The sequence below is a fragment of the Numenius arquata genome, chromosome 17 (genome assembly GCF_964106895.1).
Source record: "Numenius arquata chromosome 17, bNumArq3.hap1.1, whole genome shotgun sequence".
Taxonomy (NCBI): Eukaryota; Metazoa; Chordata; class Aves; order Charadriiformes; family Scolopacidae; genus Numenius; species Numenius arquata.
This window is the reverse complement of record NC_133592.1, coordinates 10,727,666-10,755,395: the sequence shown is the minus strand read 5'-3', so window position 1 is coordinate 10,755,395 and position 27,730 is coordinate 10,727,666. Positions and strand designations below refer to the sequence as shown.

General features: G+C 52.3%; 1 protein-coding gene across 1 annotated transcript; it reads right to left on the bottom strand.

Moving 5' to 3' along the window:
• Positions 1-283: 283 nt before the first annotated feature.
• LOC141472810 (heparan sulfate glucosamine 3-O-sulfotransferase 3B1-like) lies at positions 284-27,730 on the bottom strand. Its single transcript, XM_074160053.1, has 2 exons — positions 27,330-27,730; positions 284-1,209 (listed from the first exon to the last, which is right to left on the bottom strand). The coding sequence occupies exons 1-2, from the start codon at positions 27,728-27,730 to the stop codon at positions 591-593; spliced, it is 1,020 nt and encodes a 339-aa protein (XP_074016154.1). The 3' UTR covers positions 284-590.

Sequence of the window (27,730 nt, the reverse complement as noted above, 5' to 3'; positions counted from 1 at the left end):
GGAAAACACGCTGCTGCTCAGCAGAGGTAGGTGGGTTGCAGGGAGATGCCCAGCCTCCCTCCCCACCCACCCCACAGAACCCTCCCCCTCCCGGGGGGCCATGGGACGAACTGGGAAGCTGTGGGATGAGGGAGGACAAGAGCGGAGCAGAGACTGGGACACCGGAATAGGGAAAGCAGTGTTTATAAAGGCCGGATACCCGTAACAAAAATAAATTTGTGCTTTCCCTCCCTCCCCGCCCCTCCCCTGCCACCCTCGCTTTTTTTTGATTATTTTTTTTTTTAAATACAAATTTTGTTTAGGAAAAATGGAAGCACCATCTGTTACAAACCAAACCAATAAAAGGAGAAAATAGAAAGAGAAAAAACAAAAAGGAGAAACATATTAGAATTAAACACCGTGGAATGTTAAACAGGTTACGGGCTACCGTTCTAGCCAGTGCGGTTAGGCAGCTTAGTGAATTAATTGCTTAGGAATTAAAAATAAATTATTATAAAATAGATTTCTGTACATTTTACATACATATATATCTCTTTATATAAGCAAACCGTGCTGGGCAAGTAATTACAGGGGACTTTCCCACACCAGCCTCAGTCCCAGCCGAAGTCCTGCCCCGTCATCTGGTAGAACTTCATGTTGAAGGGCCGGTAGAAGTCCCGCAGTCTCTGCACCACCTCCTGGTCTATGTCGGGGTGGGTCCTGCCTTTCGTCTTCCCCAGGCAGTGGGGTTTGCTGCTGCCTTCCGCCTTCTTCAGGCACGGGAACCCCTTGGTTTTGTTGAAGTAGAAGTGTTTGTCGGTGATGATCCTCTTGAGGCCCAGAAAGTCCTGGACCCTGCCCAGCTCCCCTGCGGGGTCACTGATCAGCCTCTCCCCGCTGACGAAGAGGATCTGCCCGATGGGGAAGTAGAGGAGCCAGTTCTCCAAGTGCTTGGCGTAGATGCCAATCTGGATGGCGCTCCACGAGGTGTCGATCAGGCCCGTAGTCCTGTTTTTGAAGGTCAGGCTCTCAAAGGTGGGGATATCGGGCTTCTTGGAGAGCGTTTGGGTGTAGTCCGAGATGGCTCTGGTGACGGGGTCCCGCACCACCACGATGAGCTTTGTGCCCTTGGACATGGAGGAGATGCGGGCTGGGGCCTCCTTGGTGACAAAGTAGCTGGGGGTCTTCTCCATGGTGATCTGTCCCTCCAGGGTCCTGGGCATGAGGTCCCTGCCGGCAAAACACACAGACTCGGGTCAGAACGGTAGGTAACATGAATAACAATATGCATATTCACACACTGATACAGAAGAATTCTTCTCCCTAAAATGCCTACACAGGCCATTTAGTTTGCACAGATAAATCCATTTTCCATTGATTTAGGGATTAGAGGGGGATTATTATTAAAGGCCATTGTATTAGAAATCCATCTGAGTAATCTCCCAGTTATCCATGAGTGGATTAGCTGGGCTGCACTCTGCACCTGGAGTGTGGCTGCACGCACCAGGTCAGGATGGCTCCAGACGGGTCAGGATGAGTCCTGAGCTGCACCAGGTGGCCCTCCCGGCTCAGGTCAACACCAGAGCCCTCAGCCTCAGCCCCAGCCCAGGGCCCGTTCTCCCCACGGGAACAAGAGGAATGGTGTAGCGAAAAAGCAGGAGCTCACTGGAGCACGTCCACCTTGCTTCCCCATAACATCCCAAACACACCACTTTTCCCAGTCCGGGCAAGAGGGTACAATTTGTCCCTGGCTTGTCAACAGCAGGAGCTCACCCAACTGCAGGGGTCCTCTTGCACCCAGCCTCACCCATTGCTTTACTATTCCTTGTCACTGTGCAGATTTGTTCCCTAATATGGACTAGAAGGAGCATGAAGAGGTGCTGGTGGCATCTTCAACACATCCCAGTCCAGCAGGAGTGGGGAGAACCCGATGAGGAGAACCTCTCCCCTCCGCTGCCACATAGGCTACAGCAGGGCAGGACACAGGATACCACCATGGAGAACATAACCTCGGCTCATGGGTAGGACGGATCCTCACAAAATAGCCTTGAAACCCAAAGCCTTCAGCGATTCCACCTTATTCCCTGGGTATATCTAATTAACCACGTGGGAAAAACTAGAGAGGTTGCAGAAATGATGGAAGTGGCACGAAGCAGGAAGAGTCATTTTTTCCTATCATTTGCTAGGCAAGCCTAAATATTTTAGATCACTTGCCAGTTCTTCCCCTTTATAACCCAAAGGGACTCGTTTGCTCTGGGTTGTGAGACAGTTTAAAAAAAAAAAAAAAAAGGCACTAGGGGAGTCAGCCACAAAATTAAAGCTATAAAACTTGATTAAGTTATTAAGTTTTCAAAGCATCCACCCAGCACAGAGAAAGAACCAGCCAGTGTGTGATCTGAGCGTTTCCCTCAGACGTAGGACACTGCACACAGGCTATTTGTTCCCCGACGGCCATCTCCTCCCTTATCGCTTTTATGCTTCTACAGCAAAGATCACCATGGGCTCTTGCAATTAAAAAAGCCACGGATAACTTGTGCCAAAGCCGATGGCTGCCCTGATTAAGAAGCCAAGGGAAAAAACCAGACCTATCTACTCTGAGGCTGAATAAGGGGAAAACCAGGAACGAGAGGCCTGATTGAATCAAAAATCATCATGTGCCTATGAAAGTTGGTCAGTAGCTATTTATGCACCTACTATTATTTACCTTACACTGTACCTGGCATTTCACTTCATCGGCTTCTGGCGTTAGCTTTATGCAATGTGTTTCCTGGGAAGGGGCACCCAATGACTATACCTCCTCACCACAGGTGAGCTGTGCTTGGGGGCTGCCCATGAAGCTCCTTCTCCACAGCCCCATGGTCTATGGGGCGATGGTCCCCACAGCAGATCTCACCAGAAGCGGCAAAGGACAAGCTGGACTATGGAGGAAGGAGGTACCAGCTTGTGGAAACCTCCACGCATGCCCAAGGGTGACGGCAACCCCTAGGGCTGTGATTCCAAGGCCACGCAAGTGGAGTTCCACACGCAGATAGACATCACGCTGGTCTACCAGACACCCGGGACGTGAAAACTTCTGGAAGTCAGGAGCCAGCGTGTGCCAAAAAAACAGTAACCAAAATAAAACTCTGACTAATCCTTCACCTTTCTGGCCAACTCTGCAAACCCGTAATGCCGTCTCAGAACTGAGCCAGTCAATAACGCTCAGAGAGCAACTCTTAAATCTACTGTGGGCTGATGTGGATTTCGACAGTCTACTCATTAATTGGTGTCTCTCTTTATGGCCACATTAAACCGGAGTTCTACATCCTGTGCTGGCCAACGGCCGCTTTCCAGCTTGATTTAAGAGGTTGGTTTCAACCCATGAAGTCCTTAATGGTCTGGGACCTGCCTAGAGAAGAGAATGCTTCCCAGGACATGCTCAGGATGGCCACACTGCACTGAAGCCCTGGCTGTAGAGGGTCCTGCATCTCGAGACCGACTTCTCCTCCAGGACTACTACAGTTGGTATTTATCAGCCTCCTGGGAATGATGCAAAACTTATTTTTTGCACAAGAGAGGCATTGGGTAGGGCTGGGCCATGAAACGGGAGGAAATTGCTGGGGGTGGAGGTGCTGAGTCAGTAGATGTGGTTGGGAAACACAGGCTCCTAATTAGTTTTTCAACAACAACAGAGGAGCGCACCATGTAAGCGGAAGAAGGCAAGGAGCAACTCTTCATCTAAGAGGCATCCACCGGCCTGGTGTCAGTCCCTTTGCAGACCAGTCAGCTCCTGAACCCACACTCCATTTGTGGCTGAGGACATCCAACAGACCCAAGAGCACGCAGTTCTGTGCAGGTCTAGATGCCCCAAAATTGTTATTTTTTGAGAGGACCTGAATCCTTGGCATTTACAGAACATCTTGCTGGTGACCCATCACAGCAAGAGAAGCAAGACAAGACACGTTGACGCTGCTACTGCCATCTGGCTTGGTCAGCACAGGCTAAGATGAGCAGAGATAGAAACGGAGCCTTCAACCCAAGAACGAGAACTGAATCCACCAAAACCAGCCTTCAGGCCCTGGCTCCAGCTCTCTCTTCCTTCATTGTACCCAGACAAGTGCCAGGCACAGCCCAAAACTAAGATCCTCCAGATTGTCTCAGACACCGCCTTGTTTGAAAAGTGGCTGCGTGAAAGCTAGACAGCAGCAAGTGACGCCAAATATTGTGGCCCATGGATGTGGTTTGAAACTCTGGCAACATCACATCCAGGAAAACAAAATTTTATTGCATGGGCCTGTCAGCTGTGAGGAGCTTTCCCATGGTTTCCATAATCTCCCATAAAGGCATCACCTGTCATGCTGGCGGCTGGAGACAACAGAGCCTCAGGGACAGGAGGAACTGGTCTGAACTCACATTGGTGGAGAAGTCACCAAGAAGCATTTAGTCCCAGTCAAACCACAACTGGAAAAGGGCAACTTGGCCCATGTAATGCTCTGCAGCTCCAACACAACATGCTGGACACACGTGTTGGTGGAAGGAGGACCAGACTCCAGCTCTGAACACATCTGCTCTGGTGGCTACAAGACAGCAAGGAGGGAAAAAAACCAACTGAACAACAGCCATTGCAGAGGGAGGAGAAAGAGAAGCCGTAATGGTCAGGAGAGCTGTAGCCACAGTGAGCTGGCAGGATGCAACCCCCTCGGGTGAAAGGAGTGGGGTTCAGCAGAAACCCATGTTCAGCTCAATGGTGCATCCACAGTTCAGCCCTGGGGCAGCTCATGACAGTTGTGGGGTCCTCTGTTTCCACAGAGGCTTCACAGGCACGTTAGAGACCTGGGCAGCTTCTTCCAGCCCTGTCTGGTGCTCAAGAAGAACAGGGTGGGTGCAGCTACCACTGCCCTCCGTACGGGAGAGGGAAGGGAGACGATGAAGGAAGTCAGGCTGTGGGAAATGGGGAGCTCGGCTAAGCCCTCAGACAAAAGCTGCCACACCGGTCAGGACAGGGCTGGATGGAGACACCACTGAGGGCTGTAGCGGATACTGCAGTGGAAAATAAAGATAGTATGAAAAGCTTGGCAAGCAATTCCTCCTGCCTTGTTATCCTCCTGCCTTCTGGCAACCTGGAGTTCAAAGCCCTCTGGAGCCAGCATCTGCATCCAAATCATCCCATTTCATAGTGACTATGAACTGTCTAATCCTTTCAAACCCATGAATGCTTTTGGCCTTGAGAACATCCCACAGCAGAGAGTCCCACCGCTGAAGCGCTGCCTCTACCCATCGTTTGAACCCTCTCCCTGCATCCCTGCTTGGGAAGGGACGAGGCAACTGCTTTCGGAGCACGGAAGAGGAAGGCGAGGATGAGGAGCACCAGTAGGCTCCTGGCATCCCATATTCCCCCCAGAAAAGCACTGGTGGGGCTCGGTGCCAAAGCCAGGGGGGCTGCCGGCAGCCTCGGGGGTCCCAGCAAGAGGAGGGAGCTGCTGCCCGAGCACCGCTATGGATTTTCCGCAGGCAGAGCCCCTAACCCCGAGCTATTAACATGTCAAGAGGGACAGAGGAAAAGCTTTTCCTTTAATGAATACTTCCTCAGCGAAGCCTGCGCCCTTCGTAGGCGAAGTGATAGGCTTAGTCTAAAGATGGATTGGCCTACTTTACCTATTAACCACTTAGACTAATGTAATAAAGGCTCTCTCTATTCAAACAGCCCTAATCCCCAGCCCCGCGCAGCTCTCAAGCCTGGAATAAGAAGGGATGCTAAAACAAAGTCCACCAGGCTGCTGCTTGGAGAGGCACTGGGTGTGGGAGGGAATTATATATATATATATATGTATTTATTTTTTTTTTTTATGTGCGAACTTCTCCAATGTGAAAACCGGACCCAGAGCGAGATAAATGTACAAAGCGGGGATGGCAGGTGGCCACACGGTAATCCAATCCTGAAGCCTAATGCCCTTTGTGGCAGCTTTTGTCTGCGCAGAGGGGCTCCGGGCTAATCTGCTGCCACTTCTCAAGGAGGAACGGTGAGGGGCTGGGGAGGGGGAGGTTGTCCAGGGGACCTCCCCAACCTGTTGCTGCCTTACTGGCCGCAGGTGGGACAGACCGGGGTGCAGGGCAGAGCACAGACTTCGTTACCGCTTGATCCCTGGGGACGTCTGTCGGTCCCCCCACGCACCTCCTGCCATTCCCAAACACCTGCTGGGATAAACCCCTCCGGGCTGTGCCGGAACCCCACGGCCAGGCTCATCCTGGGGGGCTGCGGAGACAACCGCCCCCGGCCGTCTGCCCACCCCGAGGTCACCGTCAGGCTGCCCAGCCCACCCCCGGTGCGCTCAGGTGCTCCTGCTGCCAAACGGGAGCCCTGGAGCCCAGAGGGTGATGAGTTTTCCTTCCTGGGGAGGGTTTCTGCCGGATATATTCCCACTCCGCACCCTGAGCCACCCAGCATCACTTTTTGGAGATGTTCCCACCACCCCAGCGTGCTCCAGAGCACTGGGAAGTGTTAAAACAGGGGTGCTCCATGCTGCAGCGACAGCACCCTCCAGCCTCAAAGCCCTCCACTCCTTGCTCAGTCCTCCAAGCTGCCTCAGTTTCCCTCTGCAAGGATGACAAAACTCTCTTAGAGGAGAGGGACAGCTGGGTATAGCATATCATAAAAGCAAGAGAAGCGTTGCTACAGTCAGGGTAAAACGCCATTAGCATCTGGATGCAGCTACGAGAGGCAGACCGGGCAGCGCTCGCAGCGGTCCCCACAGCAGCGCTGCCAGCAGACACCGCGAGAACCGACTTTGGTGAGGAATTTCTAGACTTTTCCCTCCCGCAGCTGTTCCCTAAAACCACGGAAAACAGAGGAAAGGGCAGAAAAAGCCAAGTCAAACTATTTTGGACATCAGCCACATTCATGCCGAGTTCAGGCCTGTTATCCAGAACTATTTGCTCTGCCGCCCAGCGGTGCACGCGCAGAGCATCCAACCTATTTCTGGCCGGTTTCTACCCAAATTCCTGACTAGTGTTTCAAGACGACAAAAAGTGATTTCTTCCCAGAAAACCAAATTTTGGCAACCTGGCTGTTTCCAGGGAAAGCGCTCCCAAATCTTCCCAAAAGGCCGTCTAAGAAACCACATAGATTAGATTGAAAGCTTATGGTGAGAAGGTGAGTAGAAACGCAGAAGGTAGACACAAAAGCTCTTCTCCCAGCCTGGGAGGAGACAGGGAGGAAACCCCCTCCAGAGTCATGAGAGGGGGTTTGAAAACCCGAGGTGACAACAAGCCCAGGCAGCACAACACAAAACATGGTACCATTTGGTGCATGTGATGAATTTGTTAGGACTTTTGCTGCATTTCTGATTTGCAGGTTGGAAAGCAAACAAGCCCGCGGGTACCAGCTCGGAAAAGCTTTAAAGGAAACAAATGCCGAAGATGAGGTTGAAGCCTCGTCTCCCCCCACGCTGATGCTCTTCAGTCTGCTGCATCCCCTCCTGTCCTGTCCCCAGGGAGCGGTTCGGTCTCCTGTCCCCATCCCGGCACGGTCCCACTCAATTCTGCTCCGGTCAGGATCCCACCAAAGCCAAAGGGCTTGTTTCAAACCACAGCCCATCCGCTGCCTTAAATCAAACACACTTTTGAGTAGGGCTTTACCGCCGTTCCCGCCCCGCACGGCCAATTCTCATTCTAAATCCTCCTGCTTCTCTGCCTCTCCCTCTCCTCTCTCGTCCTGACAAATAAATTTAGGCCAAGTGAGCTAAATCTAGTATCTTGAAAAAGAGCTGTAGACACCCAGGAAAGGATGGGGGCGGCATCTCCATCGCTGGCAGCTTTGCCACCCAGCCCACCCGTTCTGCCGAGGCGATACCCAGTTGTTCCCAGTCTCCGAGGCAGCGCGTTTTTGTCAGAAAGCAGGAAAAGTGTACAGTGGTGATCAGAGCAGCCAAGGGCTGGATTAAAACCACACGCTTGTAGCCCCACACCGGTATCTGACAGTGAGCAAGAGCTTTGCAATGCCCTGGGGAGCAAACACCCACAGCATCACCAGCATCACCAGTACCACCAGCACCATCAGCTCAGCTCGCAAGGCCACCACACTGGACCTATCCCAACCCCACCTCCTTTCTGCGGGACTGACCACAAAATCATCAAATCCCAGAAATACGCCTTAAAAGCAACAACCTGACAAGCCCAGGAAAAGACTGTTAAAGCAATAAAGCATTTTAATTGCATCCCGGAGCCTGGCACCAGCATCAAGGTCAGCCGCCTTCAAAATTACCCACTTGGCTTCGACTCTGCTTTCTGGTGGCAGCAGCTCCAGATGGGGGAAGGAGGAAGATGAAGGAGGAGGAAGAAACAGAGAGAGAAGTGGCAATAGCAAATTCCTCTTTGGGGGTGGGAGCACTTGCTGCTTTATTATTTGATATATCGCATTTCTCTCATCAATTTTTCTCACCAAAATTTCCCCGGGTTCAGGCTGCCCTTGCACCAAGGACCCGACAGTAGCAGGCAGCCTCTCCTCCTCTTTTTATGACCAGCGGTGAGGGCAACATGTGTGCCTTTGTCTCGAGCGGGAGCCCGATGTTTGGGTTGGCAAATTATACAACAATAAAAGGGAACGCCTGGGAACCAGCCTCGGCCTTTTTGAAAGGGGTGTAACCCAATCCAGCTCCGTCAAACACCGGCCACGACGTTTACACGAACCAGATGATAGGAATTAATGAACTTTGGGGGTGAGGAAGGGGTAGGTAAAGGAGCAGGGAGCCGGAGGCGGGGTCGGGGGGGGAATATGTGGGCCTGAAAGTAATGTTTTTCTCACTCTCCTTGCTCCCTGCCCCCAAATCTGCCGGGTGCCCTTCATCTGTTGGGGAGTTTGAGGATTCAAGGAGGCAGAGGAAGGTAACAGCGTGCAAAGGCTCCCCATCACGAAGCTGCTTCGATGGGGCCAAAGAGCTGGTGGCCACGGGTGGCATCACCACATACCCCACGGGAACAGGCTCTGGTCCGGCCGTGGAGTCTGATCCGAGTTCCTTTGACGCGGATATAAAAATCCCATCAAAGGCTGGGGGGAGCGCGGAGACGTGGGGCATCGGCAGATGGTCCTTTGGTCCCCACTCCACGCAGGCAGAGCCGGGTCAAACCAAAGGGCCCCGGCAAATCAAAGCAGGCAGTGCCTCGAGGAGGGGACAACACGCTGCTGTGATCGCGTGGGGTTATGGGTTTTGAGGAGTTTTGGTTGGTTGGTTGGTTTGTTTTAATAAAAGCCTTTATCCACCTCCCCCAAACTGACTGCTGGATCAGAGCAGATCCAGGAGCCGCCAAAGAGGTGGCTGCAGGTGAGGGACAGGGGACGCTTTGCCCGGTCCCAGCGCTGAGCAGCGTCTGAGCACCCCACCGGGACAAAGCAGGGCCTGATCCACGCACAAAACCTGCAACACCAGGGAAGAGCAACGGGTGTGATGAGCAGAACCAGCCTCTGCCGCCAAGGCTGCCCCCCGCCAGCCAAAACCCACCTCCCTCCCAGACACCACGGGTTTAAGTGGTTTAATTAGAAACACAGACTCATAACCAAGATAATGACGTGTTATCCCTCACAGGGCTGCTGCCTTGTGGAACTAAGTGCCGTATAGAACCTGGAATGGCTTGGATTGGAAGGGACCTGAGAGACCACCTAGTTCCAACCCCACTGCCACGGGCAGGGACACCTCCCACTAGACCAGGGGACCGTAGACCATAGGGGAGGACAAATTTACAGCAGCAGAAACACTTGCTGTGAGTCTTGTCTGCATGGGGACAGGGTTTTTTGCTTTCACAGCAGAGCATAATAAAGAGGTCAAAAGAGCCACAAAGACTCTTTTGAGACAGAGGGGTGACATGGCCATCACCCCTGAGACATGCCCATTCTTGGTGACGGATGGAAAGGCACGAAGTTGGTCCTGGAGGTGGCTGGCTGGAGCAATCCCCCTTCCCACCCCAGAGCTGATGCTCCGTGCTGGCAGCCTTTGGGAGGAAGGTCTCGAGGGGACAGGACCAGCCTGAAAGCTTGGGAGAAACGTATCCTGCTTGCAGATGCTCACATGCAGCCCTCTCCTTCAGGCCAAAGCCCCTGTGGCCCAGGGATCTCCAGCCCTGGCCATAGAAGGACTAAGTGCAGAGCAAGAGCAAGAGCAAGGCAAGCAGCACCGCCCGTCCCCCACCGCTCTCCCAAATTCAGCTCAGGGGCTGTCCTGGCCCTGATGTAGTTTGTCTGCCTAATAATCCTCAACCGATCTCTCTTCCAACCCCTTGTCCAGGTTCCTCCTGAACCCACGCTGATCCACCACGTGCACAGTCCTCCCTGGGTCCTTGCTTTGCCCGTTGTGCACCAGCTCCCAGCCCCATGCCATAGCCCCAGTCCTTGCACCACGACACCAACCCAACCCTCCATCTCCAGCCCAGCTCTGACTCTGTAGAGCACCGTAACTTCCCCCGAGACATCTCTTTGCCAGGCTGAGGTCTCCCAGCCTACTTCATCATTCCTCAAACAGAAATTCCTCCAGCCCTAAAGAACAAGCCCGAAACGTCGCTGCTGTCACCAGGTGGACTCATGCACTGAGTGAAGATGGGAAGATGGGCTGCAGAGATGTGGGGCTTCCTTTGGCCTATGAAGGGCTGAGTTTCCAATTATTTCCTTCCCCCAACAACAGCTTGAGATGTTACAACTGCTCAGCAAGAACTTTCTCTCCTCCTTTGCTGGAGCCAGGCACGACGTTCATCGACTCCACCAGTTCATTATAATATAGACCCTCCTCTTTATGTAAACACCGAAGCCTCTTTCTGTCCCCCATCATACTTAAAAGCTCCAAACTTCCACTAAATAATTATCTTCACTGGGGGGAGAGGGGCAGCACTTTACATATCAAAGGGCTGCTTTGGAGGGATTTACAATAATTTAAGATGAAGTGGTAAATATTCTATTCACTCCAGCTCATCTCCAGTAATAATTATAATCCTATTAGCAAGGTCCCAAGAAAGTGATTGCATTATCATCTAGCTGGCATCTAATGTGGATTTCTTGGAGGGGTGGGATGGGGGAGGCCAGAGGCAAGTAAAGAAGTAAAAGCAACAAAAGATGCAATTGCCAGCACCTCCCCTCCCCCAGAAGGATTTGGTCTCCATTGTCCCGATGCTTCAATAGTGCTTTGCTCCGAAAATAAGAGCTTTTGAGAGCAGTAAGGGGGTGGGGCCGAAATGAGGATCTTATTCCTCTCGGTCCCCTCCAGTTGCCTTTCATTGCCGTGGTCCCCCCGGTGCTGCTGGGGCCGACAAAGAGCACACGATGCTGTTCCGGGGGGAGGGGGGGGGGACACGGGGGGCCGGCAGCAGCGCCGTGATTAAAAGCTAATTGCTGTTTATGGGTGAGTTCTTTAGAATATCGCCCAGCATCACCGGACTTCGCTGCCCACTGGTCAAGTCATGTGAGATTACTCTAATCTGTCTCCATTTCCCCACCCCCCAAAAAAGGGGAAAAAAGACTGGTTTTGTTTAAAAGAAGAGCAGCAAAGGGGCAGTTCTGTGAAACTCATGATTTAAGGGGGGGGAAAAAACCCCCTTAAACCCAGCAGGAAACATGACTGAGCTAACTGGCAAACTGGGAATAAAGAGGTTTTTTTTCCAGCAGCTCGCAGGGCCAACTGTCTCCGCCAAGCCGTGTGTTTTCCTCCCGCGCCGTGTCGCCTCTCCGTACGCCCCGCTGGAGTGTTTAACTGGAATTTATCATTTATCCCTGCAGGAGTGCCCCAGCCGCACCAGTGTAATCCCCTTCCCTCTCTTCTGGCACCTGAAGGCCACCAGTACGAGCCCTCACCGGGGCCACCAGAAGCAGGCAGCTCGGCTCTGCTCGCCCCGCTGCGGATGTAAGTCAGCAGCTACTCCAGAGCTTCACCGGCCCGGGTCTGGAACAAGCTAAGATTACTTTCACCGTGTCCAAGAGTTTATTGCAAAGTGGTAAAAACATTTTTCTCTATAAATTAAACAGACAACAGCCCAAAAGGGAGGAAAGAGGAAGAATTTTAGGCATCTGCCGAGATTTCAGCGCTCCCAACTCACTCCCGGGGAAAAATAAATTCCCCACACTGCCTCTGCCTTTTACTCGATCGCAACCAGAAGGGCCAGCCGTTTCTCTTCCCTCAAAAATTTATAGCCTTGAGTTAACGTTATATGTACTAAGCTCCTGCTATGCAAAGGTTTGGTAGATCCACTTATGGATTCATTGCAAGATGAAGCTCTGCTCTTGGAGCCTCTTGCAGGAACTGCTGGTTTAGCACATCCTTCTACCAGAGACGTTACTTCTTGAACTCAGATTTACTTGGGTAGCACCGATCCTGCCCTCCGTGGGAAGCTGGAACTAGTATCTGCTGAGCTTGGGCTGCTGCTGCAGCTGGAAGCACAGAAGTCATGTCCCCACCCCAAAGAAAAAAAAAGGCAAAGCAAGAGAGTCAAGGTCTGGATTTATCAGCTAAACTGTGGAAAGAGATCAGAAAGGCAAAACTCAAACCACGGCTGTTGCAAGGCTTTTGCTACCTCAGAGAAGGTTAAAGCAAAGGAAGCCTGGCTTGGAAAAGGCTTAAAAGCAGGATAAAGAAATCATAGCTGGTGGGACATCCAGCCATGGCACATGCAGGTGACAGAAGTGTCCCCTGGGGCAGAGGACATGGGGCCAACACGGCTGTCACTTGGCTTCAGCCAATGCCAGAGACCCCGATCTCAGGGCTTTGGCTTCAGCTCCAGCAGGAGAACAACCAGGCTGTTCCCATAACACCCACCACAAAGCCCACCACTTGGCTCTTTTGCCACACAACAACAGTTCGGCCACGTCCAAGCAGCACCGGTGCCCACCGCTCCCACCGCAGCCTCTTCCCGAGGCTCTTCCCTCCGGCCCCATCCCTGCCACCGAGGCTCAGCCACAGCCACCGATGCAGGAGCATCAGCCATGGAGGGCGGTGTTCAGCCACCAGCAATGCACCCCCCAGCCCCCACGGAGTCCGTAGCCCCAAACTGCTCCCACACCCACCAATTTGCTCTCTGAATTTGTAGCAGCGGCACTAATCCTCTCAAAGATGTTAAAACCCCACGGGCACTGCTACTCCCCATTCTAGACATCCCTCCTCCTCAAGAGGTCTTGGGAAAATGCTTCCTTGCAGCAAAATAGGGAAATCTCCATCGGGTTAAACCCTGTGGACATAGGGATCTGGGCTGTGGGGGAGGCAGAAGTGGGTGTTGAGGTGCGCAGAGCAGACACCGCAGACTGTGCACAGCTTGCTGGCTTTCACCTGGTGTCCCAGAAGCATCAGGTCTTTCAAGAAATAGGTGCCCAAACAAAGTAACACCATGGCTCATCCAAGAGCCAAACTGCCCATCACTGCCAACGGAGCAGAGCATCCTCCTGGCTCCCCAGAGAGATGCACCCACCACGGGACACCCCGTTACCCTGTCACACCAGAGCTGTCACACCCCAGGGCTCCTGCCCCCGGCTAGGACACCAGGAGGTATTCCTAATCCAGATGACCCGTGGGAGGTTATCCCATCAGCCCCATCCCTACAGTACCTGCTCTTCAAGGCCCTTCTCCTGGGACTCTTACGCCGTTTGCTGGTGGTAGAGAGCCCAGTGAGCAGAGCACATCTCAGTTTGGACCCAAAGGGCATGTCTTGAGCATCTAACGCAGGGAGAGGTGGTCAGTTCGTGTACCCCTTAGCAGTATGTACGGCAGCTGAGTACCGCTGCAGTGCTTCTGTAGCCATGCTGCAATTAGGCAGAAGTTTCCCAGAAAAGAGTTTGGTTCAAGAGAAGTAACCCCTGCTTGAGCCTGGTTTCGGACGGCAGCCTGTAGGGTTTCCATGGGCATGGATTTTTATGGCAAAACTTCCTGGTTACACAGCAGTGACCATCACGGCAGCCTCTCTCTAACCACTGGTCGATCCCAGTACACCAAGGCTGAAGGTTCAGAAGCACCTAACAAGTTTCCCCCCAGGACAGGACTACAAGGAAATGAACTTCAGCAACCCTTCCCACATTGTCCCTCTCCTCTGGGGCACTGCCACGCCACCGTGTCTCACCTGCTCCGATTTTGCTAGAAGAAGGAAAAAAAAACAAAAACAAAACCAACCCACAAACAGGGTTGGGTTGAGCCAACCCCAAATTAAACGTTGCCCAAGTCACCACCCACCAAACAAACCCAACCCAGCGAGGTACGGGCAGGACCACGTTCCCCTATTGCCACGGTCATAAATCACGGCCCCGCTGAGAGGTCTTTTGTGTTTTCCCCCAGCACAGAAATTAAAGCCCTAATCCATGTGCTTGCACAGGCAGGTAACTAGTCCCCCTGATAATGCCACCTCTTGTTAAACACCCACGTGAGCAGCCCGGCGTTTGCACAGGGAGGGCTTTGCTTGCCACCCTGACACACGTTTCTTCTAACCAAGCCCAGCCCTCCTGCGTTGGGGCTTTGCAGCCACCATCAGAGGAATAAGCCCCTCATTAAGCCCCAGAGCCCCTTTCTGCCTCGAGTGACGCCCCAGCTCACACTCCTCAGGCCGTGATGCAGGGGGAGCAGCCTCAGTGATTTGCCTGCCCAAGTCATGCCAAAGCGGGGCTTAAACCACTCTGCTGGTTTACGAGCCCCAAAAGGGACTCGTGCCAGTGGCAGTCGTGAGACAACTCATCTTCTCCTCCTCTTCCTCACTGTGGGGACAGCAGAGCAGGGAGGGAAACAGGGAAACTGCTTTATTCACCCAGCAGCGCTTTCCTCCAGGCACCGAAAGCCCATGGAGCACCTTCCAGGTGACAGCTGAGCTGGAGCCCATTATCTCCTTTGCAGGAGGCGTGAAGGGAGCTCTCGGGGTGGGAGGGCCAGGGCAGGGCTTGAAACAAGCCTTGAAGCGATATACATCTCCAAGTCTTTAAAAGAGCCACACACGGTCCCAGGAATCTACCTTCTGCACCCAAAGGGATCCTGTGGGCATCCAGCATCACTTGGACAGCAGAGGTCTTTGAAACGACAGCTCGGAAAGTGCCCAGATTTTCATTTTCACTATGGAAAAAGAAAGTTACCCTTTTTTTCTGCCCTTTTTGATAATGCACACATGTTCCTAACACAGAGCAAGTGATGCTGGCGAGCTGCTGCCAAACCCCAGCTGCATGATTCCACCTGCCTCTTCAGCAACACCAGCCAGGTAACCATGCGGCACTGAGGTTCCCCCTCAACTGCCTTAAAAATAAGGGGATGCCCCCTCTGACCATCAGCAGACGGTCACCTTCCTGGTAGCCAGTAATGGTGGTGAAGAACAAATTCATCAGAGGACGACCGGCTCCACGAGAAGGTGGCCAACCGAGAAAGCATGTCCCATACGCACCAGCTGGCAGCTCATCACCCTGAGCATCCCATCGAGTGGCTCAAGAATTTAAAATTGGTGTAGACTTTATTCCAAGCTGAGCCACCCGATTCATTTTCAAAGGTCTCCTGCCTCCTTCCCAGCAAGGGAGGGGTGGTACCAACCATGACCTGAACTGGTGGCAGTCTGGACGCTGGCCCAGACAGCGTGACCCCCATTGGGATGAGCTATATTTGCCACCCATTGGAACAATAGGCCTGGCAAATTAATACACTGGTGATCCTGTCAGTACTGATCCCTAAATGCATTTTAACACAAATGGGATTGTCACCTCAACTCATTTGTTAATGGATTTGTGATTTACAGTCATAAAGGAGGAGGACTGGAAATTAAGATTGTTCCATGGTAAACAGACCAGGGCAGTGAGTGAGACGCATTTGTCCAGAATGGGATTTTTTTCCCCCCACCATCTCCAGTCAGGCCAGTATGACCCTCCCCAGTCTCTCCCCATCCTTTTTACACCCCACACTGCCAAACATCAAAGACAGAAAATAATACTAAGTTCCAGGACAGACAAGTAGTGTGCTCATTGAGGCAATCAAGCTATGGGTTCATGGTGCCACCACATCCCAAGGTGGGTCCCCACCGACGCTGCAAGACTCAGGGCAGAGCAGAAGGAACCACAACAGCCTTGGGAAGGAGTGAAACTCCCAGCGAAGGAGGGAGACAGGCACCAATTAGGGAAACATGAAGGAGCAGGTCCATCTGCAGACTCCCCTCCTGCCCCAGTCATTACGTGGGATCATGACGTGGTTGTAAACAGTCAACGAAATACAGTCAAGAGCTCTTTAAAGAGCAGGCTCAGCTGGTGGAGATGCTCTGCTGCAAGTACAACAGATGCAAAGCACTGCTTCTAATTAAAAAGGTATTCACATAATTAGAGACTTCACATCGCCATACCAATGATTTGATCTAGCCCAGCACACTCGCTCGGGCTGTATTTAAGAGGGCTCTCCGTGCTTGCTTTCCACTTCTGACTACCTGGATTGTCTTTCTTCATAACCCTGCCCACCTCTTCACACCCCACCGTGACAGGTCCACTGCTACGGTAGCAACCAGAAAGGACCTCATGGAGCAAAATCCCACGTGTCAAACCCCAGCACCAACCTTCAGCATCCCACCCTGTCTCCATCGAGAGCCGATGAATTATCCCATAGTCCTTCAAGCCCTTCTACATAAAGAGCCGAGTGGGCCGGTCTGCCGAGGCCTTGGAGCACAACCCAAGTGAAATGACTTTTCCCTGAACACTGAGGAGTCTGAATGAGAGCTATTGTTATTCAGATGAAACCAAGTGTCAGATTAACAAATCAATGGGCATAAAAGATATAAAATGGGTTACTATTGAAGCTTTTCAAATACCCAAACATATGGATGAACCAAATGTGAATTGTAATTGACTCACCCACACCTTTGATCTCTACACCCTTGGGTTCCCAAAGAGACAGCCCGGCCCCCTCTGATCAGGGCTGAACTGATTGGGGACTCCATTGTGAGCCCTCACAAAGCCTTTTCTCCCCTGCCTCCATCTCCTGGATGTAGACACAGCCTGGCACTTGGAAACTGAGACAAGCCAGCTCTGCCTCAGAGAGCTGAGGAGCTGGAGATGGGCAGCCCAAATTACCCAAATGCAACCTCTCGCACGGAGCCCATCAGCCCCGGGTACCTCTTCCCACCAGTGGTGGCCCTCGGTCAACTGGACATGCATGAGGAGATGGCCCGGGAAGCAGCAGCGGAGCAAGCAAGGGCAGCTCAGACACATTCCCCCAACTCCTCCTAGAGCCAGCCATGGGGGTCTGTCCGGTTTTCCAAGGATTTTGCTGTGCAAAGCCCAGGATCAGGCTTTGCCGTTGAGCTCGTGACATGCACGAGCCCCGACTGCAAAACCCGGACTGGTCTGGAAGTGCTGAAAGCTGCTCTGCCCTTCTCTGAGTACCTCGACATCTGACCGAGCACATCACCTCCACCTGACTAAGAGACATGATCTTTAATTTTCCTGGGGTGTTTCTGCAGCTACATTCAAAGTAACCTGGAGTTTAAACTAAACCTAATCCCTAAATTTTTTAACTTTTGGGGTTTTGACCAGTTTTGGACAGGTGCAACAGAGTGAAGAAAAAAAAAATAACCACCAGCTTTGATACCGTACAAACCTCAACTCCACAGGAGTCGCAAGACGAGTATTTGTCTGGCTTTAGCCCCAAGGCTCATTACAAACCTGCCGTTGCTGCAGCTCTTCCAGGAAACCCAGCCCAGCTTATCCTCATCCTTCCACCTCCGGGCTGCGAACCCCACGCCAACCCTGTGCTTTCTGCGGAGGCTTTAACCCCACACCAAAGTGGGGTTAATAAAATTACGCAGCTCGGCTATTGCTAAACGGAGCACATAGAGGAGTCTTGAAAAGCCTGTTGCTGAAGGCAAAGCCCAGCAGCTATTCCCAGAACTACATGAGATACAGAGGGAAGCGAATCCCACCAGGAGGGCAGAGATGCTGCACGTGTCCTTTCCTCCAGCTCTTTCAAGAGGAAGACTGGGTCTGATGGGGGAACTGGGTGAGCTGGGGAGTCCCCTGGAGCTGGCATTGCTCTGTTCCTACCATTTTTGGGGCTCAGACCCAGCCGTGCAGCTCCTCAACCCAACCGGGATGGCTGAGGGTGCGACCACCACAGGGCTCACCCGCAGAGGAACCCAGGAAGGAGAAGACCGCGGGGAGGAAGGCAGGCGGGAGGAAACTGCTGGGCTCTTAATCTGCTTTAGGACCATATGAGCTTGCTGTTTATATATAGCTTAATTAATTATTACACTGCATTTAGCAGTGTGACCTTGAGATGGTCTCTGGGGGGAGCCGGCAGCCGGGGCAGCTGGCCAAGGCGCCGGTGTGTGCCCAGACACCGGCGCGGGGCAGGCGGCTCGTCCCGCTCTCCGGGCAGCGCCAGCCTGTAATTAAGAGGCTTCGGAGCAGACGGCAGCTCCCAGCCCCTCTCGGCCTCCAGCAAACCCAGGTTTGAAGCCCTAACCGGCTGTTCCACTTCGGCTCTGGCAAGGCTGCTATCTTCTCCGGAGGCTCAACGTCCCCCCCCCCTGCCCCGATTAGCTATTCCCTCCGCTCTTCAAAACGCCAGGCAGACACCACAAGGCTCATCAGCCACCAGACCAGCTCGAGAGGGAAATAAAACAGAAAAAAAAAAAAAAAAAAAAAGAAGAAAAAAAAATATAAGCTATGAGCTTTGTCTTAAGTTGCAAGAAGTTCAGTGCTGGGGAAGAGGGAAGGAGATGGACTTTGCTAAGTCCTCCCTAGGCCCTCCCTCCTCCTTTGCAATTGCCCCTCAAGAAGGGGTGATGCTCAGGCTGTTTGCTTCTTGGGCTGCTCAGCCCGGTCACGGTGAAGCCAGGGCAGATGCTCGGGGATGTTTACAGACACCCACAAAGCCCACCGCCCCGCAGCTCCCCAGGGAGACCTTCAGGAGCATCCTCCATCCCATCCCACCTGCAGAAGATGGGGACAGCCCCGATGCTCGCAGGGACTGGCTCTGATCCAGCACAATTCCCTAAACGTGGCACCAGAGGTAGACGCAGGGGGTTGAGAGCAGAGAGGCATGGCATCTCGGCATCACCTTCACCCGGACACAGAGACACAGGGCACAGCAAAGCCACAGGGGTCCCTCCGCAATTCACATCCGCCGTGTTCCCAGCCTCATGGAAAAACCAGCCGAGGACCGTGCACAGCCACCAAAGGGCTGGGACACACCTCCAGCACCTCCAGCTTCCATTCCAAGCCTGGTACACCTTGAAATAAAACAAAGGGAGGGCAGACCAAAGCTGCAGGCCTTGCCGGTTTTGAAACAAATATTTAAGAGCTCAATGAAGCAGCAAAGCACTTTTATTAACGAAGCGCCGGGGTTTCGTCCTCCCCCTAGTGTCGGGAAGATCTCTGCACCGAGCTGCAGCATCGCCCGACCCCGCTCCAAATCAAAAATACTGCTGTAATTAAACCTCAGCGCAATGCCCGTGCCTTCTGCTCGTCCCGCGTTTAATCACTCTTTCGCCAAATCAGCAGTTTCCTAAAGATTTCCTACACCTCCACGTGCCGCTCGCCCACACTTTCAAGTTTTTTTTAGACTTTAAAGTTTTAAGACAAGTTTGTATTTGATCCTCAAGACGGGCTGCAAGCTCGGGGCTCTAATATAAAGCCTGTTTAGCTGTTTTATCAAAGCTAATCGTTAGATTAACTTTGGATAATGGATTTTGGCTTCTGGGGTAACATTTTCTGCGCTCACAGTCACACGCCGAGGGCCTGATCCTGGAATCCACCCCCGGGGCAGGGCTTCGGACTGCATTAAACACGGCGAAGTCTAGGGACCTGGACCAGTCCTGGCCACCAGCATGCTGCTGAAGACTGGTCTCCTCTCCAGAGCCAGTTTCCCATGTGAAAAATACATTCTTTTTAAAGAGAAATCAGCGTTTTCACTCCAGCCGTGCTCAGCGCTGCTTGGCTGCGGTTGCGGCAACACAGGATTTGGCCTTGCATTCACATTCGGCGAGGGATGCGTAAAATACATCCATCCACCTATAATATTATACACGGGGATATGAAATACAAGCCCATGCACAATTCTCTCTTTCTTCTGGAAGCGCTGCCTGCCAGGAACGCGCACCGGAGGGGAGAGGCCGTGCCAGTGCAGGGGAGAGGCCACAACGGCTCGCTTTTATTGCAAACTTTGGTGGATCTGCAGAAGTCCCTGGCAGGACCAACCGAGAGGACTGGCCAGATTACACCTCCGGCTTTGCGAATCTCAGTAGCACAGGACTTACAGGAAGGTGATGGGCTGTCCTTAGGAGGGAGGAGATGGACATCTCCCTCCAGCGAGGCTCCGCAGAGCCCAGCTCCGTGGATGCTGCTGTACGAAGCCACACGGAGAGCAGGGTCAGCCACGCATGGTCCTGCAGCCCAGGCTGCAAACTAAATTCTGGGTCAGATCCTCCTCTGCCACGAGGTGCCGTGACTCCCTTGAAGCCATCACTAAGTCACAGCATCCCTCAGTAGAGACGTTCTTTCTCCATCCCTTTTCTGTAGGGAGAGGAGGGAAAAAAAAACCCTGGTTTTGAAGCAGGACATTTCCAGGGCGTCTCTGAGGAGGTTAACGCAGATGTAAAGCATTTACCAAAACATGGCATTATTTTTCTCTAAATAAAGTTTTCTTTCCCTGCTACCCACCACGTGGCAGGGCACTGCCACGCTGACGCACTTTAGAAATTTAAAAAACCTGAATTATTAATTTACCTCAAATGAGCGTGAGGTCTTCTGCAAGCAGCACCTCTACCTATTTTACTCCAACATGCCCTCCAGCATCATCTAAACCCCAAGCCCCCAGGTTTCCGTCCCTCTCTGAAGGACTCCTGAGACAGGAGCGCATCTGCTTGCGGAGCCGGCATGCAAGGTCTCAAGGAAGCCAGCTCACAGCTTCCCACGCACCCATCCTCGCCCCCTCCCAGTACGAGGGCATCGCATACAAAAATCACTATCACCGAGTTCATTTTCCTCCTCCGTCTTCCTCATCAAAGAGGAAAACCACCCTGAGGAATGCTTGAAGCCAACGTGGCACCAGGAGAGGTTATCTCCTTCCCGTAACCTGTACGAATGAACTAAAGTCTACTACACATCACGTCTGAGCAGTCCCCACCATGCCCAGGCAGAAGGATGCTCAAGACAGAGGGACCAAGGTCCTGACCTCGGCTTCCTCTTCTCATCTGACCCATGGCAAGATGCGATGGGTCCTTGCAACCACCTCCAGTCCAGGAGCAACTCCCTAATGGCAATGCCATGCGACTAGTAAACCCCAGCCCTGAGTTAACCCCACCTTCCCCCCGAGCCTGCTGATAATCAATATGTTTCATTATGGGAGCCCTCGTTTCCATTAAGAAAGTCAAAATAAAGTCCATTTACTCAGTTGCCTTCCGGCTGCCGCTGGTGACGGCTGCTGGGCTGAGCTCCTTTAAAAAAAAATAAATAATAAAAATCCCATGGCATTTCTCGTGAGCTAATTAAGAAACACAAAGTGAGCTGCTGAAAGACCTGAAATTGCAACGGCGTGGGCAAGCCCCGGTACAGTCATCAGCAGCAAGTCAGGACCCGGCACAGCACTTAGTCATTTCACAAAGCAGAGCAGCAGCCGCTCCTCCCGCCCCTCCTCACACCCCACATGGTGACAACAGGACAACAGGTAGCAGCCGATAGCCCCTGACCCCCTAATTACTCCGCTGAAATAGCGTGCCCCGCTATTTGTTGTTCTTTGAGCCCATATGGCCACCGTCCCCCACGGCCCTGGCCCATCCATTATCCCCCGAACCCACTGACCACCCATGGTCACACCAGCAGAAGACATCAACACTCAGGCTGAACGGTCACTAGATTAGACTTCTTCCTACTCGGGATGGATTAATAGCACCAAACGCAGGCTCAAGCAGCCAGAGCAGTGTAGTGAGTGAGTGAGGTCCGATGGTGAGACAAGTCCATGATCAGGCCACAGCTCAGAAGAACGGTGGTTTGGGTAGAGTTTTTACAGCCACGGCATCCGGGGCTTGCCGGATGCTTCCAAAAACACAAAGCCTTCGCTGGAAGTGCCTTGAGGTATCCAAAGCTTGGTGTGTGTTACAGACATCTGCCATGGCCCACTTGAAAAAAAAATAAAATAAATCCCAAACCCAGAGCCGAGCCCGTGGGTTTCTCATTCCCATCGTTTTCATGCCAAGAAGGAGCGGGAGGTTCCCCGGCGCGGCGCTAACGCGATTAGCCGGGCAGATCCACCATCCCCATAAGTCACCCCCAACGCGTGGTCAACTCTGAAAAGTTCAGCAGCCCAACAGGTGAGGCCATGAAACCCGATCACGGCGGACAATGTCGTCCCCCCCAGCGTCGTGCTGGGAAGGACTTGTCACGTGCGTCATATCGGGCAACGCGCTTGAAAGGGAGCAGCGCGCCTGAAACCCCAGCAACACGAATAATCTTCGCCATCTGTTTGAACAACTCAACCCTCCTCAGATCTAGAGGAATGAGCCCATGCAAACACAAGGGCCTTGCTGACTGATTATAGCAGCCCAGCCCTTCGTTTTTTGGGGGGCTGTTTTCTTCCAAACCGGGGCTCGGGCAACGTCATGGGGAGCTGCTGCAACGGCCAAGGGGGCACTGAACCCTCTGCGAGTGTCCAGGGGACCACTACAAGTCCCCACTCACTTAAGCACAATACAACGCAAGGTGAATAGTTGATTTTTATCTATTTTTTTTTAAAAGCAAGAAAAAAAATGCTCAACAGGAAAGAGGCCGTCCCAGAGAACGCAACTCTCCTTTAGGACACGCTCATTCCAACCCAGCGCAGCCCTTGGGAAGGCACTGGAGGAACCGGTCCTCGCTCAGATACAGTCATTTGCGCCCAAAGTCCAGTTGGGAAAATCAAAACCATTCCCAAACTTCCCAGGGCCAACGAACCTTGCGACACCCGGCGGAAACAACAGGTTGAGTTTTGCAAGCAGCCGGTTGCATCCGACACCTCCGCGCTGCCGGGTCCGAGCCCCGCTCCGGAGGCTGAGAAGGGGCCGGTATTGAGCCCTCACTACCCCTTAAAGTCAAAATTTAAAGAAAACAGCCAAACGCAGGGGTAAAATCCTGCCTTGCTCAGGATGTGCCCTGGGTTCAGCGGGGCTTTCTCCCCGGAACGTCTAACCATCATCGCCTTATCCCTTCCCTGCTCCCAGCCCGGCCCCCGGCAAGCACCAGCACCGGGTGGCTCACACCCCCCTACTCTCCTTGGGGCAAAAAAAAAAAAAAAAAAAGGTTTTTGGGGAAAAAAATAATAAATTTAAAAAAAAAAAAAAAAAAAAGGGGGAGGTTTCTCCCCATTCAGGAATTGGGGAAGCAGCACTTCACACATTAAGGTCCCCGGTGCTTCTTTAGGCGATTGGGGAGTCTAAAAATGCATGTTTGAAGGTGTTTATTCCACACCACCAGACCACGGGGCCTGATCCTGCTGGACCAAGAGCGGGAAGATGAAGCCCCAGCATTTTAAGAATTTCCACCCCCCCCCCCCCAAAAAAAAGTAAAAAAATGAAAAGGAAAAAAAAAAAAAGGAGAAAAAGAAAACGAGGTCTGCCCTCCGCGCTGGTAGAGGCGGAGGAGCTCGGGCTAAGGCTGCCACCGGGATCCCAGCCGGCGTAGCCACGGCACAGGGTCTCCTAGCAGAGGGCTACAGACTCGAAATATAAATCAGGGATGTCGAGTGGGGTTGGGAACGCTCAGCCCACGGCAGGAGGGAGCGGGTACTACAGCCCACTGGGCCTAAAATGATAAAAAAAAAAAAAAAAAAGAAAAAAGAAACACCAAAAACCACATAACACTAATGACACGATCTGTTTTTCTTAATTTACGTTAATTATAGGACGAAATGCTTTCAAGTCCTTAGTATATTTAAAAACGCATCGCAGTTGCACGAAATAAGAAAGGAAATAATAAAAAAATAAATATCAAAAACTGATTTTCTAGGCTTGCAAGAAACACTTTTCCCCCCCAAACCCATATCGTAAACCCATTAAAAAAAAAAAAACCAACCAAAAAAAACCAAACAGCTTCCCAGGCTGTCGGTCCGGGCAGTCGGACACAGGCGCACACAGGCTGCGGAGCTCAGCTCCTCACTGCTGCGAAGAGGAAACTTCTTTACTATCCTCCCCCCCCCAAAAAAAATAATAATAATCCAGGCACTACTTAAAATGAGTTTGCAATCGTGGCTGGATCCCCTTTCTCCTCTGCCATGGCACATATTTTCACTGGGAGCAGTTCACATGCTGGATTCATTACCGGGGGGAAAACCCCGCAATGTGCCTACAGAAGTTATTTCCATTAGATTTCTAACTATCTCGCTATCGAAAAATCCAATTTCTCCCCCCCCCCCCCCCCGGCTCTGCTTTTCAGGAACGGTGCTCAGCACCGCTTGATGCCGTTTTCCCTTCCACACAAAGGGAAAAAAAAAATAATAAATAACAAAACCAGATTTCATTTCACTTGACGGAAAATGGAGCAAGGAAAAAAAAGTTTGTATTCCCGCCTTGGAAAAGTTATTTTCTATAGATGAAAACTTTAGACAGAGATCAAAAGTGAACTTAAATCTGATTAATGGCAAATACCCCAAAACATAAGTCTTCATCAGGTTAAATAAGCAAATTTGTGGTGCCTTCTGCCTCTCGGAAATCTGGAAAAAACGTTACATTGGAACAGTTCATTATACGGCAGGAACAACTTAAACAAAAACTCCTACCAGATAGGACCACATTTAGCCAAAACCAGTCGAATAAAATACACTTTCAATGAGACGTGGGTCAAAAATTGCATCTTCACCTTTCCAAAGCCGGGCGATTGGATTTAAAGGGTGAGGAGCAGGAGCCGAGGACACGAGTGACTCCCCGGCTCCAAAGTTCAGTCAATTTGTGTAAAAGCATCTGAAAAACCAGGAGAGCGGGCTCGCCCCGCTCACTGCACGCCGGCTGGCACGGCGGATATTTTATGGCATTTTTTAACCTGATTTTATTGGGTCATTAACAAGAAAATACAAACGCATCTCCCCATTGATGTTAAGATAATAAATAAAAGCCTCATCAGGGCTTGGGGGAATCCGCATGCTCTTGGGGAGCGCTGAGACACCAAGATCCCCCCCAAGTCAGCGGGAGTTTTGAGCTGAATCATATCTGATTCGGAACGCTGAAGTTTATAGGAACAAACTTCTGCTTCTAATTCAAATTAAGGTTAGAAATAACACGGAATTACCAAACAACTTGTCTGTTGATTTGAGCAAATACATCCTCCCCCCCCCCCCCCCCCCCTCCCCCGTATATTTTGCATTATTTAGTCTTCCCCCCTCCAAATCGATCGGGGGGTCCTGCTCCCACAGACAGACAAACACGCTCCGGTCCTCGGGGCGAATCGTAGCCAAGACCTTCAGCATCACTCACACTCGCTGCTTGGGAGCGTCACCGCTCAGACCTGAAGATTTGTCCCATTTGGGTTAAAACAGCTCTTTTCCAAAAACTACTATATAAGAAGTAGCGGTGCATTTGCAGGGATGGGGCCCCTGCTGCTGCAAATGAAGCAGATAAGGTGAAACTGCAGGAAGTTATATGGAACTTTCCCGTCAGCTTCCCCAAATTTAAAAATAATGTGTCTCTCTTAAATATTGACTTTCGCCCACTGCATCTGGGACAACAGATTAATGTTATCATGAGCACTATTCTCCCCTTCTCCCCTTCCACCTCTTACTTGTAAAAGATTAATCAACCATTTTATGGTCTAATTTAGGTGCCTAATTAAAAACAGAGTTCAACACGTACAACACCATTTTTGCTAATAAATCCTGACAGGTCTTCTGCTCTGTTATACGCAAGTTCTCCTTTTAAAATGGGAGATTAATATTTTTAAAAAACCAAACCAAACCAAACCAACTGAATTGATAAAGATTTCGCCTCGGTCGCTGTGGGACGACACGCTGCATCCTCCCCCAAAATTCAAATATTTCATAAAAAGAAAGTGCTTTCAGAAACGACTTCCTGCTCGCCAGATTTTATCCTGCCTTCTAACTAACTAACTGCTAGGGATGGCAACATTAAAAAAAAAATAAAATAAAATAGTAATAAGAGAGAGACATAAACCTAATGGGACTCGCAGGGTGGGAGTTTTCAAGACTACAAAGAGATTAAAATTCAGAACTTCACAGCTCCCACCCAGCTTCAAAGTTTTCCAGCTCTGCTCTCTCAGCCTTCCTGTAAACACTCGGCAGCGAGACACATGCAAAATATTCTCGATGAAGGAACTTTTCATCCTTTTAGGACTGGAAGACGCTGAAGCGGGGGCTCGGCGTGTCCCACCAGGACGCTGAGGAGCACCGGAGGGTTCCTCCACACCATCGCCTCCTGCTTCTCCAAGCCCACCCGCAGGCAGACACCGCGATGCTCGGGGCTGCAAAAATTCTCCATCTACCCCTGGCAGGATGCAATCCCCTCGTTGATCATTTCTGTGTCGTCCGTCCCGTCCCGTCCCGTCCCGTCCCCCCCCCCTCACCTCCAGCCAAAAAAGTTTCCTCCCGTCCCCAAAAACCGCGCGTTAGAGCATCGCGGGTACCTCATTCCCGGCGCCGGGCTGGGAACCGCCACCCCGAGCGATTTATCAGCCATAAAGCTCATTATAGCGGTGGGAGAAAGTTAACGGGGAAAGAGCGTAGGAAGCGCTGGAGGAAGTTTCCTCCGGACCGCGGAGCTGCCGCTGCGCTCCCCAAAACCGGCTCAAAACCCCCCCCTTCACTTCCCCCCCCCCCCCCCCCCAAAAAAAAAAAAATCCCCCTGCCTTCGCTGGGAAAACTGGGCTGCGCAGCCTTGGTTCCCGGACCGGCGGGGGATTCCAGGCAGCCCTCAGCAACACCCCCAGCCGAAGGGAAAATACGGGCTCCAGAAAAAGCTCTGGAAGCACAACGAAACCGGCGTGTTCAAAAAAAAAAAAAAAAAAAAAAAAAAAAATTAAATTGATAGTTAACCTCCATTTAAAGATTAAATACGGTCCGGGCAGCAGAAAGCCTGCAAACACCCACCCGCCGCTCGGACTAACGCGGAGAGCAAGTTCCGCGCAGGGTTGGGGTGGGTTTTTTAGGTTGGTTTTCCCCCTTTTCGGGGGGTGGATTTAGCGGAACATCTCCGTTTCGCCCCAGGGCTCCGCAGCGGGCGCTCCACGCGCATCCCCCGCACCGGGGCGGCGAGCGGCGGCTCCCCCCCCCCACCGGGAAGGGCAGGACGAAGGGGATCGGGGGGGGGGGGACGGGGGACGGGACAAGGGGGAAAACCCGAGGGGGCAAGAGGGGATCGGGGGGTGACCGGAGAGACACCCCCTTCTTCCTAGCCCCCCGCCGCGGTGCCGCCGCCCGCCCCAGCCCGTCCCGTACCTGTACCAGGCGAGTCCCCGCTCGTAGTTGCGGTCGAAGAAGTGGGGCTCGGCCCCGACGGCGCGGACGTCGGGGTGCACCCTCAGGAACTCCAGCAGCGCCCGCGTCCCCCCTTTCTTCACCCCGATGATGATGGCCTGCGGCAGCCGCTTGGTGCCGGAGCCGTTGAAGAAGCTGGAGATGGGGCTGGCGGCGGCGGCGGCGGGGGGGGGTCCCCGCTGCTGCTCCCCCGGGCCGCTCTCCTCCCTCGCCACCGGGGAGCCGCGGGTCGCGCAGGAGCCGGCGCAGGAGTAAAACATATAGAGCCAGAGGAAGAGCATGATGAAGAGCAGCAGGAGCCTCCGCCTCAGCGGCGGCAGCGCCACGGGGACATCGAGGCAGCGGTTCAAGCGCTGCCCCAT

What these genes read in the sequence shown, in the direction of transcription:
- LOC141472810 (XM_074160053.1), bottom strand. Translation starts at nt 27,730, where the DNA reads ATGGGGCAGCGCTTGAACCGCTGCCTCGATGTCCCCGTGGCGCTGCCG. An exon ending in CGGGGACTCGCCTGGTACAG is followed by an intron (nt 1,210 to 27,329) that starts GTACGGGACGGG and finishes TTTTGCCGGCAG; the next exon opens with GGACCTCATGCCCAGGACCC.